This window comes from Micrasema longulum, unplaced genomic scaffold (genome assembly GCF_059751315.1).
Source record: "Micrasema longulum isolate JH-2025_06_02 unplaced genomic scaffold, ASM5975131v1 h1tg000225l, whole genome shotgun sequence".
Classification (NCBI taxonomy): Eukaryota; Metazoa; Arthropoda; class Insecta; order Trichoptera; family Brachycentridae; genus Micrasema; species Micrasema longulum.
The window spans coordinates 158,712-177,879 of NW_028277430.1; the positions used below are offsets into that span (position 1 = coordinate 158,712).

Below are 19,168 nucleotides of genomic sequence, written 5' to 3' on the forward strand. Positions count from 1 at the left end.
TAGACAAGGACTGGATTCAACTCCCATGGACCAGGTGGATTTATCAAAAAAAAAGAAAGAAAACAACACCACCTGGGTTCTGAGACCTCAAAATACAGTATATATTGTATGGAGAAATAAGCTAAAGTAATCGTCCAGCTTTTTTTGGGAACAAGCTGGGCGCTAGGTGCGTTTATAGGTGTTTATATTTATTTTGAAGAAGATTTAAACTGTGACGTAATTTTTAATAAACATAAATAATTTATATTTAAATTCGTTGCAATAGAGAGGGAAAACATTTTCGAAAAGGGAATATGGAAGTCTAGGCATTTACAGGGCTTACGACCTGTCATTGGCTTATGAACTTTTATATTCCCACCTCAAAAATGTTTTCCCTCTCTGTTGCAACAAATGTATGTGTGAACAACTCCCTTAAGACGAAATCCATCCAGTCTGCAAGCATTTCAACATACTCAAAACATTGAAGTTATTATTTTTTTTGTCCGCCTCGTGGTGTAATAGTCAACGCGTTTGCCTACCATGCGAGAGGTCTCGGGTTCGATTCCCGGCATGGTTGATATAAAATTGTATTTATTTAAAAGGGTGTTTTCACACCTGAATATTTCATAGTCCCTGGACTGGTACCCGAAGCACAAGACTGAACATCTTACCTTTATGTAACAAAAATGATCAAGATACGCTGCGATTGGTGTACCAAGCAGTGCCCTATACACCATTAGGTGCGGAAAGTAAATGATGATGATAATTAAAACAATTAAATAGCATTATTATCCACAGTCAAATATAATGGCAAGCTGCGCATAATCGCTTATATGGACGATTTACCCGTAATAGGATACAAGCATTACTCACTTACAGATTCAAAAACTACTCTACTCAAATGAAAGACATAACCCCTACAATACATCACATACAAATAATATTATCACTAGATCCTCAACACGAAGACAACTGAAACAAATACAAACTAATACCACTTTCGGACAAAGGTATTTTGAGTATTATTCAATTAAAATCTATAACCTACTTCCACTATCTATTAAAACAATTAGTAACGAGAAAATGTTTTAAAAGGCTATAAAAAAATGTAAAGTGGAGCTGGGTAGAAGTAAAATGGATTGTCTCATTCGCCCAAATCAATATTGAATCAACTGCTCCACAAATGTAAAGTTTATGTTATGTTTTTGTTATTTTATTACGTTTTTAAATATAAATAATGTAGATTTACATATATACCTAGTTTTTAAAACTGTCTGAATATTTTGTTAATTTATCTCTGTTTATTAAGACAGTCTTCTTTGTTTATTCTCAAATTTAAAAACATTTCAAAAAAATATATTGTTAAGGGTCTTCGGCACGGGTAACCCCAGTGAGGTCACATTATTTTTATTATTAATTATAGTTTGTAAGAGAAAAATATGAATAAATAAATAAATAAAAATATGTAATGTTATTTTAAAGAATTTAAATTCTACTATGAACTTCCAACAATTTTCATTAACAAAATTAAACGCTTTAATAATATTAAGTAAATTTCTTACCTGGATAGTATTTTTGAAACACAGCCATGGGAAACTCTTAGTTGTCTGGATATATCACATGGTCTGACGCCATTATGTGCTAATTCTACTATTCTCTGCCTAACCACATCGGGAAGAGGCCGCCCGTTGACGAAAACACCCCCTAGTTGATTCACACCCCCGTGACCTAAAAACAAAACAAAGGAAACAGTTAAAAACGTTTAATTTAAACAACATATGTAAGGCAAAATGTATGGAAGAATACTGATTGAGAGAGTAAGAAAAGTTACTCAGGATAGAGTGTGGAATATACAGAGTGGTTTTATGAATGGAAGAGGATGTATGGATCAAATGTTTGCGTTAAAAAACATGACAGAAAAAAATATTGCTAAAAACCAACAGCTTTTCTGCGCATTTGTCGATCTGCAAAAAGCATTTGATAGAGTTGACGGAGAAAAAATATGGAAGGCGTTATCGTGGTATGGAGTGAGCGAAAGTCTGACACGTGCTATTGCTTCTCTGTATAATGACAGCACATTATGTGTTAGGTTAAATGGATCATACACATCGTGGTTTGATGTTCATAAAGGAGTCAAGCAGGGATGTGTGATGTCACCATGGCTGTTCAACGTGTATGTCGATAACTGCATGAAAGAACTGAAAGGCTTTTTGAAAGAATGGGAGCAAAAATGGGTGATTTAAATGTCAATTGTCTTTTGTATGCTGATGATGCCGTGCTTCTTGCTAACGACAAAGAGGATCTGCAATTCTTGGTAATAAAGGTGTACCATGTATGCAAGGGAAGCGATTTGCTGATAAAGGTCGATAAATCGAATGTGATGATTTTCGACTAAAACAAGCAAAGGAATTTGTGTATCTGGGAAGTATGTTTACTAGGGATGGAATGACTGTAAAAGGAGGGTGAGTGCCGAAACGAGTGAACGGTGCACTTAAATCAACCTTGGCAAATAAATGTTTGTCGCAAGAGGCAAAATTAGCAGTTCACAATGGAATCCTGGTCCCGACGCTGATATGTGGGAGCGATTTATGGACTTGGAAAAACAGGGATGAACGTAGGCTGAATGCTGTCGAAATGTGATCTCTCAGGCAAATGTGTAGTAAAACTATGTACGATAGATGCACTAATGTTGAGATCCGTACATTATGTATGTTTTCTGGATTGTTGTTCTATTGCATCACATGTCATTACAATTTAATTTAATTTATTTTACTATGTGTTTTTTATTGTTAATTATTATGGCTTAACTCGGGCCCACCCTTACTAAGTTCATTAATATTTAAACGAATGTGATTTTGAATGAATAAATAAATAAATACATATATATTTGAAATTACTCCGCCAGTGACGTCTCAAGTTCTCTACGGTGAGTTGTCCTAATTGGTGCGTTGGCTTCCCGGTAGCCGGAAACGAATCACGACACTCTGTCATTGGTTGATTTCAGAGAACGAGTGACGTCGTTCAAATGACAAAACAAAACCGTCGCGCCGTTTCCCGTAAGGGTAGACAGAGAGGATAGAACGCCACATCACTGTATCTAAGAATACAGATCTCGCTTTCTCTACATTAATACATCTACTCATGCACGCGTGCCGATTATTCCGACTTTTAACATGACCATCTTTGGGTATTTGTTGGATTTGGTCATGGCATGTCTTTCTCGGTCTTCCTCTTTTTCTGCATCCATCAGCATTTGCATCGTAAATATTATTTGCCGTTCTTCCATCGTCCATTTCATGATTTCGCATGCGTGGTATGTTATATTTATTTTCTTTTGTTGTTTAACCCATCACGTAATGAAGACTGTAAACATAAGGTTTCGCCTTGAAAACAATGTAATGCTACATACCGCACACCTATGGCCCGCATGTGTCGGGAATATAATATATACTGCCGTAATAAAAAAATGACATTTTTCATGATATTCTATTATATCTATCTTTTCAAGTACCTTTGTTAAATTACCTAATAAAAAAAAAATTAAAAAAATAATAATAAAAAAAAAAATAATTAAAAAAAAAAAAAAAATAAAATAAAAATTTTAAAAATGAAAAAAAATAAAGAAAATTTAATAAAATAAATAAGGGAAAAGCATTTCATTTGAAAAAACAAATATTTTTTAGTATTTAAGGATCAAAAAACATCAAATTTAAAAATGTTAATCGGTTAACAAAAATTATTAAAATTTGAGGAGGATAAAATTATCAATTCCAAATGGCTCTGGACACTGACTTATTCAACTCGTGAAAACAAAAATAGGGCTGTAAAATGAGTGATTTCATTTTATTTTGGGGTCGACCTCAAAGCCGTTAATTCTAGTCCGTCGGATGCCATTAGGAGTGGGAAATATTTTTTTCATTTGAAAAAGAAACGCCACGCGCCATCTTCCTCAATTTGAACATTTTTATTCTGATTTTGAAATTTTCTCGCGGTTTTTGCCATTGTGATGTAATGTAAATTTATCTTAAATTATTTCTAAGTTTTTAAAAACTGTCCGGATAAAAAGAAAAAGAATTTTTTATTGATAAGTACGTACCCAGATACTTGTGTTTGATTGAATTTAAAAACAAAATTATTAAAATTGAATTAAGGTTTTTATTTATTTATTTTTTCAATTTTTATTACATCTTTTACTTTATTTTTTAATATGCTGTTTTTTTTTCTTTTTTCTTTCTTTAAACACGCTTTTTGCTATACAACATACATTCATTTTTTTATTATGACTTAAAATTTGTTTCTTACTATGTATTCTGTTTTTATTTCGCATTTTACTGAGTTTCAAAATATTTTTATAGACATATTTATATATTTTCATGGTTTTTTTTACTATGTTTTCACTGCATTTATTACTTTGTTTTTATATATTTTTTTTTTGCTACGGTTTTTTTTTTTTACATTTTTACTATGTTTTTACTACATTTTTACTATGTTTTTACTACAATTTTACCATGTTTTTATTACATTTTACTATGGTTTTACTACATTTTTTACCGTGTTTTTACTCCATTTTTTACTTTGTTTTTCACTTTGTCCTGTATCTTTATAACTGTTTCTATAAATTGATTACTGTTTTTTATATTTTTTGACTGTTTTAGAACGGGGTAAATAACCCTAGTTAGACAGTCAAAGCAACTTTACATAAATTATAATTTTGTGTATGTAATATAATGATAATAAATAAATAAATAAATACATTTTGCTAAATCTCCCCCTCCAAGCCCAAATCCGTAAAGTATCGGGCTAGTAGTAAGTAGGCATTCCAAGATTCATTTAGAATTGATCTCGACAGAGTTCAGTGCTTTTAGAGCAGCCTAACTGCCTGAGAGACTGCGCAATTTTTTATATGCGCAGGCATAGATAGCATAAAGTTCGGTTTAGAAGACGGTGGAATAGAGCCCTGGCCAATGAAAAACATTTTAACGGGTCTAACTCCGTGTATCCCAGCAACTGCTTGTCCATCTTTCTTGGAGCCATCAGAGTACCACACAATGTCTCCTTCCCTGTAGGGCAGGAGGCTATCGATCAGCCATTATTCCAAAAATACAGGACTATATTTGTATTAAAAAAAGTAAAACCGCGTTTCCTCTTAATGTCAGGTTACAAACTTAATGACTTAGAAATACCTAAACTCCCGTATTTTCCTAAGAAAATCACCATCTCAGTTGAGATAACTGTCGAAATAATAATATTTACCTTTTTTAGCGTTCAATATTTGCCAGTGATATGATTTGAATGTTAATTACTCGAGTTTATTGAGAGATTTTCTGCCGCCGCCGCCATCTTGTGACAATATTTCCCGCGTTTTTTCGTTTTCCCGCGCTAATTGCCACCGGAAGCGGGGATCTTTTTCTGGAGTCTCGACTCGAGCCGTTTCCGAGACGACATATTTTTTCTTCGGAAGAGGACGTACAATCTACGGTTAATTGCTTTTCCCTAAAAAATGGGGAAATTATGGGAATTAAAGGCGAGTGAAAAAGTTTTAGGGGCGCATCTCGTATTTCATTTTTTATCCGTCTAGAAGTTAAAATCGTTATAGTTTAATTACGACATATTTATAAAAGACTTAAAAAATACAGTAAGGGTCCAAGAAGAATACATTTCTATCTGTGAAATAGAACCAAAATCTTTTATGAGTGCTAGTGCCTTATTGAGTAGTGGTTTGTATATACACACGGTTTTTTAGGGTCAGACGGCGAAATTTCAGATAAACATTAATAATAATAATGTTTGGATAATTTATATAGTGCCATTTTTGTGAAAATCACCTCAAGGGCGCTGTCCAATAAATAAATATCCCAACACGTCTTGCAGCTACAGAGCGCATGGACAATAAGAAATCTAGCCCCTATTTAAATTTTAATTTTTTAATTTTTTATTTGACAATGAAGTTTAGAGTTTAAGTGATATTTTAAAAACGAAATAAAAAGCAAATTTATAAAATTATAATTTAGATAACAACAATTCTCGCAGCGACTGAGCGCATGGACGGTTGAGATTCTAGACCCCATTTACTAAATTTAGATATTTGATAGTTGATAACATTTACATAATATGATAAAAATAATATGATAGCTAACATCACAAAAAGTCTAGCAGCTTCAAAACGCATCGACAAATGGAATTTCAACAACATAAGAATGATTTAAAAAAGTTAATAATAAAAAATAATTTTAAGAAACGCAATAATAATACATTGAGCAAAGAACTAGTAAGTATGGCAATTAAGTGAACATGTAACAGCACAAAAAGTAAAATATAAAAGACTAAACCATTCTTTAACTTACTCGAACTAAAACTCGTCCCTGTTTTATTTTGGTGTCAGTAAACAGGATATATTGTCTTTTTCCTAGTAAATAACTGTAAAAACACTTGGTTCACATTTGGCTGTTCCCTGGGAGATGATAGTAAAAACGTTCCTAAGTAAGCTTTAAAAAAATCTTTTTTTTTTTCCAAAAAGTCATTTTTTTTTATTTTTTAATTATGCTCTCAAAATGTAGTGAATCTTTAATTTTTCGGACAAGCAGTCCCTCCACAAACCCCTACCCCTCTACTACCCAGCCGCTTCCCTTGTCCGCGTCTGGTGCATATCGCTTCGTTGGTCAAATACGTTTTCACCTCCATTTTTTTTGTTGAGGAGGGTTAGAGGTTTGCTGAAGGGATGCTTATCCGAGAAATAAAAGATTTACTCAATTTTGAAATTATATATATATATATTTTTAATGACTATTTGGAAAAAAAAATAGTTTTTTTTTTAACTTACCCTGAGGAATGTGTATTACAGTGTATATGTATATAGAAGGAAATGATTTAATTTTGTAAAAGGGGAATTTTCTTTTATCTTTTTACATTTAAAGTAATAAGGGTCGATTAAATACGAATAGGTGCTCTGCTGTGTATTTTTTCTTAAGACCGATTTTAATAAAGACACCGGATTAGAAAACCTTCACGCTGAAAATAAAATATTAAAATTAGACAACTTTGAAATTTAAGAAATTAAAAAAGTGATTCATAATATTTTGGATGAACTTCTCCGAAACGTGGGGCATTTTCAGGAGACGTGTACAAGTATGGATTTTGTCTAAGGGAAGAGAGCATTGCAGGAGACTGCTGCGAGACATTGCTCTATTAAGCGTGTTTCCCAGATGTTTATTAAAATTTATTTTTATGCAAGAATTTATATTTTATTTATTTATTTACTTATTTATTCACACTCTTTATCAAAATACAATTCCATATTCACTTTGCCCAGCTAACAAGGGTACATACCCCGTTCCAAGCTAGGCAATTACATTTTAATATATTATAATACTTAACAAATTAATGTAGAGCACAGACAAACAAAATATAAACTTATTCGGATACACATTTTGATTCATATACATACAGACATACACATGTACATACACACACACGTACATACACCCATGCGCATACACATACATACATTCATAAAAACATAGACAATTTATTTATGCGAAACTTCATGGTTGTCATCTATAAATATATATTTTTTAAATTATTCCTTATTTTTTATATTTTATTTTTGGCATCCAGTAAGAATCTCCAATCCGTGGCATGCATCAACTTTTCTGACTCCCTACGACCAATGTCATGAAAGAGCGAGGTCAACACCTTCCGTAACTTGACAACACTCCCGTCTTTCCACGATTCTGGCAAAAGGTTATGGACCTTTTTGCCTACGTTATAGTGTTGTCTCGATGCCAGAACAGTGTTGACCCCTTCACTTAGTATCAGATCCCTATTAGAGTATCTTGTATTATATATATGTTTTTAAAAAAATTATTTATAAATCATATAAAACAAAGTATTTTACAAGTATAATACGTTGAATTACATTTCCAGGAGTTAAAACAACTCAATTCGGGACATAAATAATATAAGAATTTAGAAAATAACACATATTGAGAACAACAAAGAAACAAAGAAAGTTTAGCACCTTCATAACTAAATATACAACAACAACATATACTAACATATTACAACAGAGATGAAGAACATTTAAGAGAAGGTAATATAGAAGTCCAGGCATATACAGGGCTTAAGACCTGTCAATGGCTGGTTTATGTGAAATGTTTATTTAAAATTTTAACATATTACAACAGAGATGAAGAACATTTAAGAGAAGGTAATATAGAAGTCTAGGCATCTACAGGGCTTATGACCTGTCATTGATTGGTTTAAGTTGCCACTTTACACACTGTAACATTCACCATTCTGCTCATATTTGAACATCTATATTCCTTCAATTCTTTCATCTGTTGATGTTTGTGAAGTTAAAAAACCCCTGTAGATGCCTAACTAACTAACTAACTAACTAACCATCACGCCATTTCCCCGGAGGGGTAGGCAGAGAGGATAGAACGCCACACCACTCTGTCCTGGCACACTTCCTTTGCTTCCTTCACATTCATACATCTTCTCATGCACGCACGTCGATTATTCCGACTTTTCACATGACCACTTTCAAGAATTTGTTGTACTTGATCATGCCATGTCTTTCTCGGCCTTCCTCGACTTCTACAACCAGACACATTCGCATCATAAATCTTTTTAGCCGTTCTTTCATCATTCATTCGCTCCACATGACCGAACCATCGCAAAAGACCTTTCTTAATTTTGTCGATAATGCTTAACTCAGCCTTGCATTCTGCTCTAATTTCGACATTAGGGCACCTATCATACATTGTTTTTCCGCACATTCGCCTGAGGGATCGCATTTCAACAGCATTCAGTCTACTTTCGTCCCTTTTTTTCCAACTCCATGCTTCGCTTCCATACATTAGGGTTGGTACCAGAACTCCATTATGAACTGCTAATTTAGCCTCTTGCGATAGACACTTATTTGCTACGACAGACTTTAAGGCACCATTAACTCTGTTACCGGCACTAACCCTCCTCTCAATATCCTTGTCCATATTTCCATCTCTAGTAAACATACTACCCAGATATACAAATTCTTCGACCTGTTTCAAACTATCTCCATTTACTACAATCTTACATTCAGTCATAGTTACATTTCTTTCAAAGACCATGACGTTCGACTTTTGCACATTCATTAGCAAATCACTCTCCTTGCACACTTCGTAAACCTTTGTAACCAAGGATTGCAGTTCCTCTTCGCTGTCAGCTAGGAGGACTGCGTCATCGGCGTACAGAAGGCAACTGACAGTAAGATATAATACGTTGTAACGTATGTACAAGTATAATACGTTGAATTACATTCCTAGGAGTTACAACAACTCAATTCGGGACATAAATAATATTAGCATTTAGAATATAACACATATTGAGAACAACAAAGAAACAAAGAAAGTTTAGCACCTTCATAACTAAATATACAACAACAACATATACTAACATATTACAACAGAGATATAGAACATTTAAGATAAGGTAATATAGAAGTCCAGGCATCTACAGGGCTTAAGACCTGTCAATGGCTGGTTTATGTGAAATGTTTATTTAAAATGTTAACATATTACAACAGAGATGAAGAACATTTAGGAGAAGGTAATATAGAAGTCTAGGCATCTACAGGGCTTATGACCTGTCATTGATTGGTTTAAGTGGCCACTTTACACACTGTAACATTCACCATTCTGCCCATATTTGAACATCTATATTCCTTCAATTCTTTCATCTGTTGATGTTTGTGAAGTTAAAAAACCCCTGTAGATGCCTAGACTTCTATATTACCTTTTCTCAAATGTTCTTCATCTCTGTTGTAGTATGTTAATGTTAACAGCTCCTCAGGGAGTTGAATCCAGTCCTTGTCTACAAACATTTGGACAAACTCAAAAAATTGTTGATAAATCCACCTGGTCCATGTAAAAGTATAGAAATTGTGAAATAATTCAATTTGATGAATCTCTCCCGCGTAAATAAAAGTTTCAGCTCTTTAACTGCACAAACATCAACAGATGAAAGAATTGAAGGAATATAGATGTTTAAATATGGGCAGAATGGTGAATGTTACACAGTGTGTAAAGTGGCCACTTAAACCAGCCAATGACAGGTCATAAGTCCTGTAAATGCCTAGACTTCTATATTACCTTCTCTTAAATGTTCTTCATCTCTGTTGTAATATGTTAATGTTAACAGCTCCCAGGGAGTTGAATCCAGTCCTTGTCAACAAAAATTTGGACAAACTCAAAATATTGTATTTAAAATGTGTTTTTCACATTAGAATATTTTATAGCCCTTGGACTGGTGCCTGAAGCGTAAGACTGATCATCTTACATTTATAGAACAAAAAATATTAATATATGCTGCAATTGGTGTACCAATGCAGTGCCCTATGCACCATTAGGTGTGGAAAGGGAATGATGACAAATTACAATATGTGCCAATAACAATAAAAATGAATATAACAATGTTTACGAATATTTGTGTTAGACAGTGCCTTAAGTATTTGTATAAACCAGCAACGACAGGTCACAAGCCCTGTAAATGACTAGACTTCAATAAAGCCTTCTCCAAAAAGTGAGTTTGGTGAGTATGCATGTTTCACACGGCACAAAAAGTAAAAAATAAATAAAGCACTGCAATCTTCGAAGCTTTACAATGCCAAGAAGACTCGCCCCCGGGGACCGCAAAAATCGATCTTTCTTAAGATAGATACCTATCACCCCCACCTTCGCAGTGTAAACGGAGGGGGGGGGTAGAGGGTTGGGGGAAGGGGTCTGGGGGTTCCGCCTCTGGTCTCAATCTAGGGTCTACATCGGCTGGGATGACAAAGGTTCTCAAAGGGGATGCATGGTACGAGATTTGATTCCCAGCTGTGGCGCAGGAAATATGTTTAAATAATAGTCCTTAAAATATACCTTGGTTAGGATGACAGTTGTTAGCAAAAGTGACGACATAACTTTGTAGTAACGTCTAAAGAGTGTCAACAATATTTTGAGTTTGTCCAAATTTTTTTAGACAAGGACTTGAAAAAATAACATTTTCAGGCGTTGCCTTGTATGTAGGTGAAATAATTCAATTAGATGAATCTCACCCGCATAAATAAAGATTTCAGCTCTTTAACTTTACAAACATCAACAGATGAAAGAATTGAAGGAATATAGATGTTAAAATATGGGCAGAACTTAAACCAGCCATTGACAGGTCACAAGCCCTGTAGATGCCGAGACTTCTATATTACCTTCTCCTAAATGTTCTTCATCTCTGTTGTAATATGTTAATATAAACAGCTCCCCTGGAAGTTAAATCCAGTCCTTGTCTACTAAAATTTGGACAAACAAAAACATTTGCAAAAACAATTCTGTATTCCAAAAATATTTATTTTATGTTTTGGAACTCAACCATAAAAAAGTACCTAGGTAACTAGGTACCTACCTTGATTTAATCTTTTAATATTAATAATGTTTCGTTTTGGAATTCAATCATAAACAAGTACCTATGTACTTTAAAAAAAAACTTTTTTTAAAAGGAATAACCCGCTAAGCCTCTATTTTGAGGCTTGTCAGCCGGTGGGGTAGAGGGGATATGGAAGGAGGTAATGAAAAATACACCACAACACCCAGACCAATTGAGAAAAAAATCTTTCTTGTATTTTTTTTTCTTGCAACTGGTAGGAATCGAACCCGCGACGCCAGTATCACAGTTGGCCGTCTAACCAACTGCGCCACGGCGCGTGTCAATGAAAAGTCTTTTTCAAGCTAATAGCAGGCAAGCCAACGCTCGGGCAGGACAAAGTATGTCGGGTCCGCTAGTTAACAAATAAAAAAATATAAAAAAGACACTGAACTTCCTCATTAGAATAATTACAGATATCAATAAGTATATACACCACTTTAGTGAAAACGCTAGGAGGAAATAATCGTAAGAATAATGGTCTCCGACAATGGTACACAACTACCAATAAGCTTAGGTAAACAGCCGGAAATGACGTAGGTAGACATGGCGGTCAAGATGAGCGCATTTCCGGGCCGCTACAGCCTACAACACCATCCATCCAACCTACCCATCAATCGATTTCTTTTGTAGGTACCAACTTGTTTAATATTTTATTTTAAACTAGCGGACCCGACAGACGTTGTCCTGCCCGAACGTTGGCTTGCCTGCTATTATCTTGGAAAAAGACTTTTCATTGATAAGTAGGTACCTAGGTGATTGTTTGTGTTTGAATTCCAAAACTTAAAATTGTTAATATTAAAATATTTAATTTAGGTAGGAACCTTGGTACTTGTTTATGGTTGAATTCCAAAACCTAAAATACATATTTTTTCAAATATGGCATTCTTTTTGCAAACGTCAAACTCGGATCTTCTCACCAACAGAGGGGTGTACTTATGTAAGAATACGATTTTTTAAAATGTATTCAATTTAATATTATTTTAGTATGACTTAAAATCCAGTAAAAAGAAATGAAAGAGTAGAAATTATAAGGAATTTAAGGAAGAATCTGATTGAGATCCACAAAAAACAAATGCTGTTTGTAAACATTAAAAAACAAACTTTTTTTTATACACAAAAAAACAACAACTTTCCATTTTTTTGTAAATGCGTTCTCCTCGAATGCAGCCCTGGTAGATCGATGAATAAAATATTTGTGCTTCTTACTTCTTTTTTACATATTAATTTGAAGATTTTAATATCACGAACACGCACAGCACAAAGATCTATATTTTTCTGAAAACCGCACGTAAATCGGTTAAGCCGTTTAGGAGGAGTTCGGTAACATCACACGTACAGAGGAATTATATATATAAAGATTGATTTGATTTTAAAAGAGAAATACTCAAGCTCTAATTATTTACTCAAATATTTAAATTTTCAGACCACTTCATAAAAGTCGTAAATAACTTGTGATGGAAAAAATGGATATCGAGTTTTGGCGGAGTGAACCTCAGACCCTTGGTTCACAAGTCCACAATACCATCACGGAACAATAACCCAGTTCGATTTATAAAACTACATATTTTTTTATTTTTTTTTGAAAAAAGAAATATTTGCGTTCTTATGATTTACCCAAATATTTAATTTTGAGGGCCATTTTCAACGAGTTGTAAATAACTCACTATTAGAAAATGGAATCGAGTTGGGGTAGAGTGGGATTCGAACCACGGACCTTTGATCCGTGAGTCCGAGACACTAGCCACAGGACCACAATCCGATTTATATAGTTATGAAGTAACTACCATCATAATCGCAAAATTTTAGCGCGATAGATCTTTTCAACGAAAGAGAACGCTGTTTTAAAAAATATATCTAAATTGCGATAGAGATGTCACAAGAACAAAAATTTAAGTTATTATATTTTTATCGTTTTATTTATTAGTTTTCATTATTTTATTATTAATTATATATATATATATATATATATATATATATGTACGCGTATGTTTGTGCATTTGTGTATGCGTATATGTCAGTGGCGAATGGTGATTTTATTTACTGGTAAGCTATAAAAAAATATAATGTATTTGTACCTACATAGAAGGTAAATATAATATATACTATAAATTGATATTTTTCTGTGGTTTTGTGCGATACAACAACTCTCATCTGTGAAATCAACTCAATCGACGTAACTTCGTGATATATTATACTATAGATGACTTTAATTCACAACCCATTAAAAAATAGCACTATGAATTCAGCCGATATTAGGTATTCAATCGAAATGTCAACTGGCCGAACTGATCTAGAAATTAATAGTGCTAAAAACGGTCGCATCGAGCGCCACATGTCCGGCAATATGACGCATGAAAGTAATTATGGTCTTATGTCAAAAGTACTATCTCAAAGAAAAATAGCCCTTAAGAAATAATGTTTGAAATACTGTTTTCCAAATCAAGAATCTTCAAATAATTTGTGAAATCTCAAGTTTAAAGTATACTTATTTGTATGAAAAATTAAGCTGGAATAATCGGCTAGTTTCTTGGCTCACCGCAGGCGCTGGGCGCGCTTTATTAATATCAATATTTATATTAGGATAAAAATACAAACGATGGAAATTGTTAAAAAATATTAATTATTCATATGTTTTTCTTTAAATAAAGTTATACAGTAAAACGTTATTATGGTTAGTCAAATATAATGGTAAGCTGCGCATAATCGCTTCTATACACGGTTCGCCCCTGGTATATGTTCATGATACGGTATTTTAATATGCACATTTATTTTCATAAGAATAATTATTTTACATGGAAAGTTTTTTATCGATTGAAACTCATTTGTTTCAAAATATATCTTATTTTGGAAATAGCTCAATCGCAAAATCTTATTTTACTACATTTCCTTCAATGTGACTCCCATGGTTTATCCTTTAAAGTGCAGAAATAATTACATATATTCTCCGTCTACTTCGAAATATGTCAATTTTTTTTGTAGTTAAAATATTCTTAGGAATAAGCTCACAAATGTGTAAGTATAAAATACTATCAAATTTACTCGAGCTAAGAAATACACAATCTCATTAATTAATTTTGCAGCGTACAAATAAAATTATACAACGAAGACATGCCGGAATTTTCCATACGAGCCATTATTTCTCCACGGCGAATATTGCCTCCTTCCCTACAGCATATTTCTCTATGTCACATGACCGCTCCGAAGCTAGCTACAACGACTCTTGCACTTTCCGGCCGGAGTGGCTTCCGGCGGAAGTGACGCCGCACAGACAACTTCCTCCAGACGCCCCCCCTGACCCGCACAGCGCCACTTCCGGTTCTCTGTTTTATAACCAGGGAGGCTGCTGGTAATCTGTGGGTATCTAGAGACTACCCCTGTTTTTAGAGCGCACGGGCCGTTGTTGTTCATAATAGCATAGAGGTATATTAAGGCTGTGGTCTGATAAAAAGTAAGGAAAATTTTAATAATCATATCGGCCATTCAACTGTTTTAAAACTTTGCTAAAAACACACCTGTAGAAATGAAATATTTTCAACCAAAATATTCCTAAAATTACTATTATTTTTACTAAAAAACATTTCCATTTTATTTGTTTCGTCAATAAAGGATCTTGGAATTACTTTAGATAGTAAACTCTCCTATCGTGAACACATTGATCACTAGTTCGACCCCATCTAGAATACGCTTCTCCTATTTGGTCTCCATTCTACAGGACTCATATTGACCATATTGAGTCTGTCCAACACCGTTTTCTAAGAAAAGTGGCGTAGTTGTTCGGATTACAAAGGGGTAATTATTTCTATTTTGAAATAAAGCAATCTCTTTATCTGTCTTCATTGGAGAAACGTAGAACTGAGATGGACCTTATATGCATTTTCAAAATACTTAATGCCATAAGTGATGTCCCATCTCTGTTGAAACCTGTTTTCTTTCATGTTCCCAACCATGTCACCAGAAGTCAAAATCTGCTATTTATTAAATAACATTTTTTTTTTGTGCCCCAATGTCCAGAATGTGTAGATTAGTCAATTTGACACACGACTTTTAATTCTTTGGGATAGAACTTCCGGCTTTTCGTAGATCTTTTCGCGACTAAACAGCGCGGGATGAAGTTGGATTAGCATGGTTTAGCTCGAAGTCTTATTTCTTTCGTTTTTATGAATATATTGTATACCATCATTGTATTGCTCTTGTTTGTCTTTGCTACATAGTTTTATGTTCTTTTTATTCATTTTCTTGTATTTAAGTGAAAATTCTTGATAGAAGTTCATTGTAATTTATTATATATATATCTTGTATTCATGTTTCTTCATGTAACTGTTCACTTGGGCTAATATTATAAATAAAAAAAATAAACTAGTGTGATTGAAAATGCTCGTAAAGGAAGGTGGTGTCAAAAGTTCCAGGTGCCGAATGAAACAATCGCTCTACGTTCTTAAACATTCACAAATATTAAAACAAGTAGGTGGTCTGACATCGCAAGAGTAAGTTTTTGGAGTCTCTAAGTTCAGTCGTATCACTCTACTACTTCGGGAATCATACTGGCTACGTTTTCCACAGAGGGCAAAATACAAACTCTGCTGGCTTATGTATAAATCACTGCACAACTCTGCTCCAGAATATCTAAGGGAACTCTGCATTCCATATGCACTAGCTGACAGTCGTCTTACGCTTAAATCAGCTAGATCTACGTCGAGAGGAAAAGTTATTATACTTCTACGCAAACAGCGCACTGGATTTGGCCAACGCGCATTTGCGGTCGCAGGCCCTACGGCATGGAATATTCTCCCAGCAGTGAGAGAAGGCTGTAGTCTGGTAAAACGAACGCAAAATTAAGAAATCATACGATTTTGACATTTTAAAACTACCGAAAACGATAAGGGCTGGTCTGAAGGTCATGACAACGTAAATAAGATGTTTTTATAAATTAATGTTTCAACCAGAATTATCTTCTTTTAAAAAAAAAAAATACAATTTCAATTTTTTTTCACCTTAAGTATTTCAAAATTTTTTCTTCTCGGTCAGTTTTTTTCAGTCTCAGTCAGATTTGTTTACGGTAAGCAAATCGGATATTCTTCACAGCTCTCATATCATTGGTTGGTTCATATGAACCAACCGTCGTTCAAATTAGTGCGTTTTTATGAAATATAAATATATATTTTTTTCGTAAATTTTTAAGAAACTTTGTCGTCCAATTTAATGCCCTAATTTTTACCACGCTCAAGAAAACTTTTTTGTATCCAATTTCCCGTAGGGCTGAAGTTTCTCATTGACACCCCTTGGAGGACAAATAAATATTTATTTTTTAATTTTTAAATAAACGGAAATTATTAGCTCCTATTGTTTTATATGCAAATACTCGTATATAGAAGTGATTGAATTTAAAAAAATATATATTTGACTAGTGGGTAAATGATTTTTTTATTAACAAAAATATCTGTACCTACTTTAGAGGATAAAACAAAGGAGTCCACTTTTTGCCGTTTTGAAATTTAAAATGCAGAAATTATCGCAATAAGCTATTTTGTCTTTGAATAAAACACAGGAGTCTACTTTTTGCCGCTTTGAAGTTAAAAATGCAGAAATTTTCGCAATAAGCTATTTTATACTCGAATAAAACACTAGGGTTCAATTTTTGCCATTTTGAAAATTAAAATGCAGAATTTTTCGCAATAATCTTGAATAAAACACAGGAGTCAACTTTCTGCTGTTTTACAATTAATAATGCAGAAATTATCGCAACTAACTATTTAGTCCTTGAATAAAACACAGGAGTCTACTTTTTGCCGCTTTGAAGTCAAAAATGCAGAAATTTTCGCAATAAGCTATTTTATACTGGAATAAAACACAAGCGTCCACTTTTTGCCGTTTTGAAGTTGAAAATGTAGAAATGTTGGCAATAAGCTATTTTATACTTGAATAAAACACAAGAGTTCATTTGTTGCCGCTTTGAAGTTAAAAATGCAGAAATTTTCACAATAAGCTATTTTATACTCGAATAAAACACAAGCGTCCACTTTTTGCCGTTTTGAAGTTAAAAATGTAGAAATTTTGGTAATAAGCTATTTTATACTTGAATAAAACACTAGGGTTCAATTTTTGCCATTTTGAAAATTAAAATGCAGAATTTTTCGCAATAATCTTGAATAAAACACAGGAGTCAACTTTCTGCTGTTTTACAATTAATAATGCAGAAATTATCGCAACTAACTATTTAGTCCTTGAATAAAACACAGGAGTCTACTTTTTGCCGCTTTGAAGTCAAAAATGCAGAAATTTTCGCAATAAGCTATTTTATACTGGAATAAAACACAAGCGTCCACTTTTTGCCGTTTTGAAGTTGAAAATGTAGAAATGTTGGCAATAAGCTATTTTATACTTGAATAAAACACAAGAGTTCATTTGTTGCCGCTTTGAAGTTAAAAATGCAGAAATTTTCACAATAAGCTATTTTATACTCGAATAAAACACAAGCGTCCACTTTTTGCCGTTTTGAAGTTAAAAATGTAGAAATTTTGGTAATAAGCTATTTTATACTTGAATAAAACACAAGAGTCCACTTTTTGCCGTTTTGAAGTTAAAAATGCAGAAATTTTTGCAATAAGCTATTTTATACTCGAAAAAAACACAAAAGTCCACTTTTTGACATTTTGAAGTTAAAAGTGTAGAAATTATCGCAATAAGCTATTTTATACTTGAATAAAACACAAGAGTCCACTTTTTGCCGTTTTGAAGTTAAAAATGTAGAAATTATCGCAATTAGTTATTTTATCCGTGAATAAAACAGAAAATTTCATTTTCGTAATAAAAATGCTTTTTTAAGTTCGAATAAAAATCTGAAGCCCACTTTGTTTTAGTGCAAAAAACATCAGATACGCTATTTCCAAATGTATTTTTTTTTTCAAATCATTGTTTCACATTGAAAGTACTTAACAGGCTGAAATTATCTCATTTTGTTCAAAAGTTATGATGTTTGGAAATAGCACAATCGCAAAATCCGTTTTCTGTACATTTCGTTCAATGTGACTCCCGTGGTCTATCCTTTAAGGTACATATATGTATTTGCCGAATTCCTAATAAAAAATAATTACTTAATCTGTGTGAAGTGAGAATTTTCATGGACAAAAAAGTAATTATTTATTATTTTGAAAAATATTTTTGTCCATAGATTTATTAACTAAAGACATTAAGCTACGTTATTTTTAAATTAGATGTGTAAATGAAAATTCAAAATTTAAGTCATTTTCTCACTTAACATAGAATGCCCAAAAGAGGTATATAGATAGATAATTGAAATATAAATATACTAATAATATTAGCATTATTACTTTAAATTCAAATTCGACTTTAAAAAACAAACAATTAATTTCAAATTAAACATTTTTGGCAACTTAAACCAGCCTATGACAGGTCATAAACCTTGTAAATGCCTAGACTTCTACATTCCTTCTCTAAAATGTTTTACACTCTGTTGTTATTTGCGAATATTTTTTGCAATTTTTACTATTATATTTTATGATTTTGGAGTTACGTTATTGTTCCAAATCAGTCATAATTATTATTGCATTATTCAAATATGTATAATATTCAAACGTCTATGGAATTCCTATGGCGCATAAGTCACAGAAGAAGGTGTGCACTGTTTAAATGGCTGTCTGTGATTGGTCGAGCGGAAACCGTCCAACCAATGCGAGGCAGTGGGCGTGACCGTCTTTACAATGTGACTGTGAATTCAATGGAACTTGTC

The 19,168-nt window shown here is 33.2% G+C and overlaps 1 protein-coding gene across 1 annotated transcript in view; it reads right to left on the reverse strand.

The window, feature by feature from the left end:
- LOC148283520 (uncharacterized) overlaps positions 1 to 19,168 on the reverse strand; it is a 146,221-nt gene that overhangs the window by 78,847 nt on the left and 48,206 nt on the right. Inside the window, exon 3 of the mRNA XM_088243694.1 lies at positions 1,542 to 1,707. Coding sequence (XP_088099820.1) covers positions 1,542 to 1,707 — 166 coding nt within the window. The remainder of the gene's footprint in view (positions 1 to 1,541; positions 1,708 to 19,168) is intronic.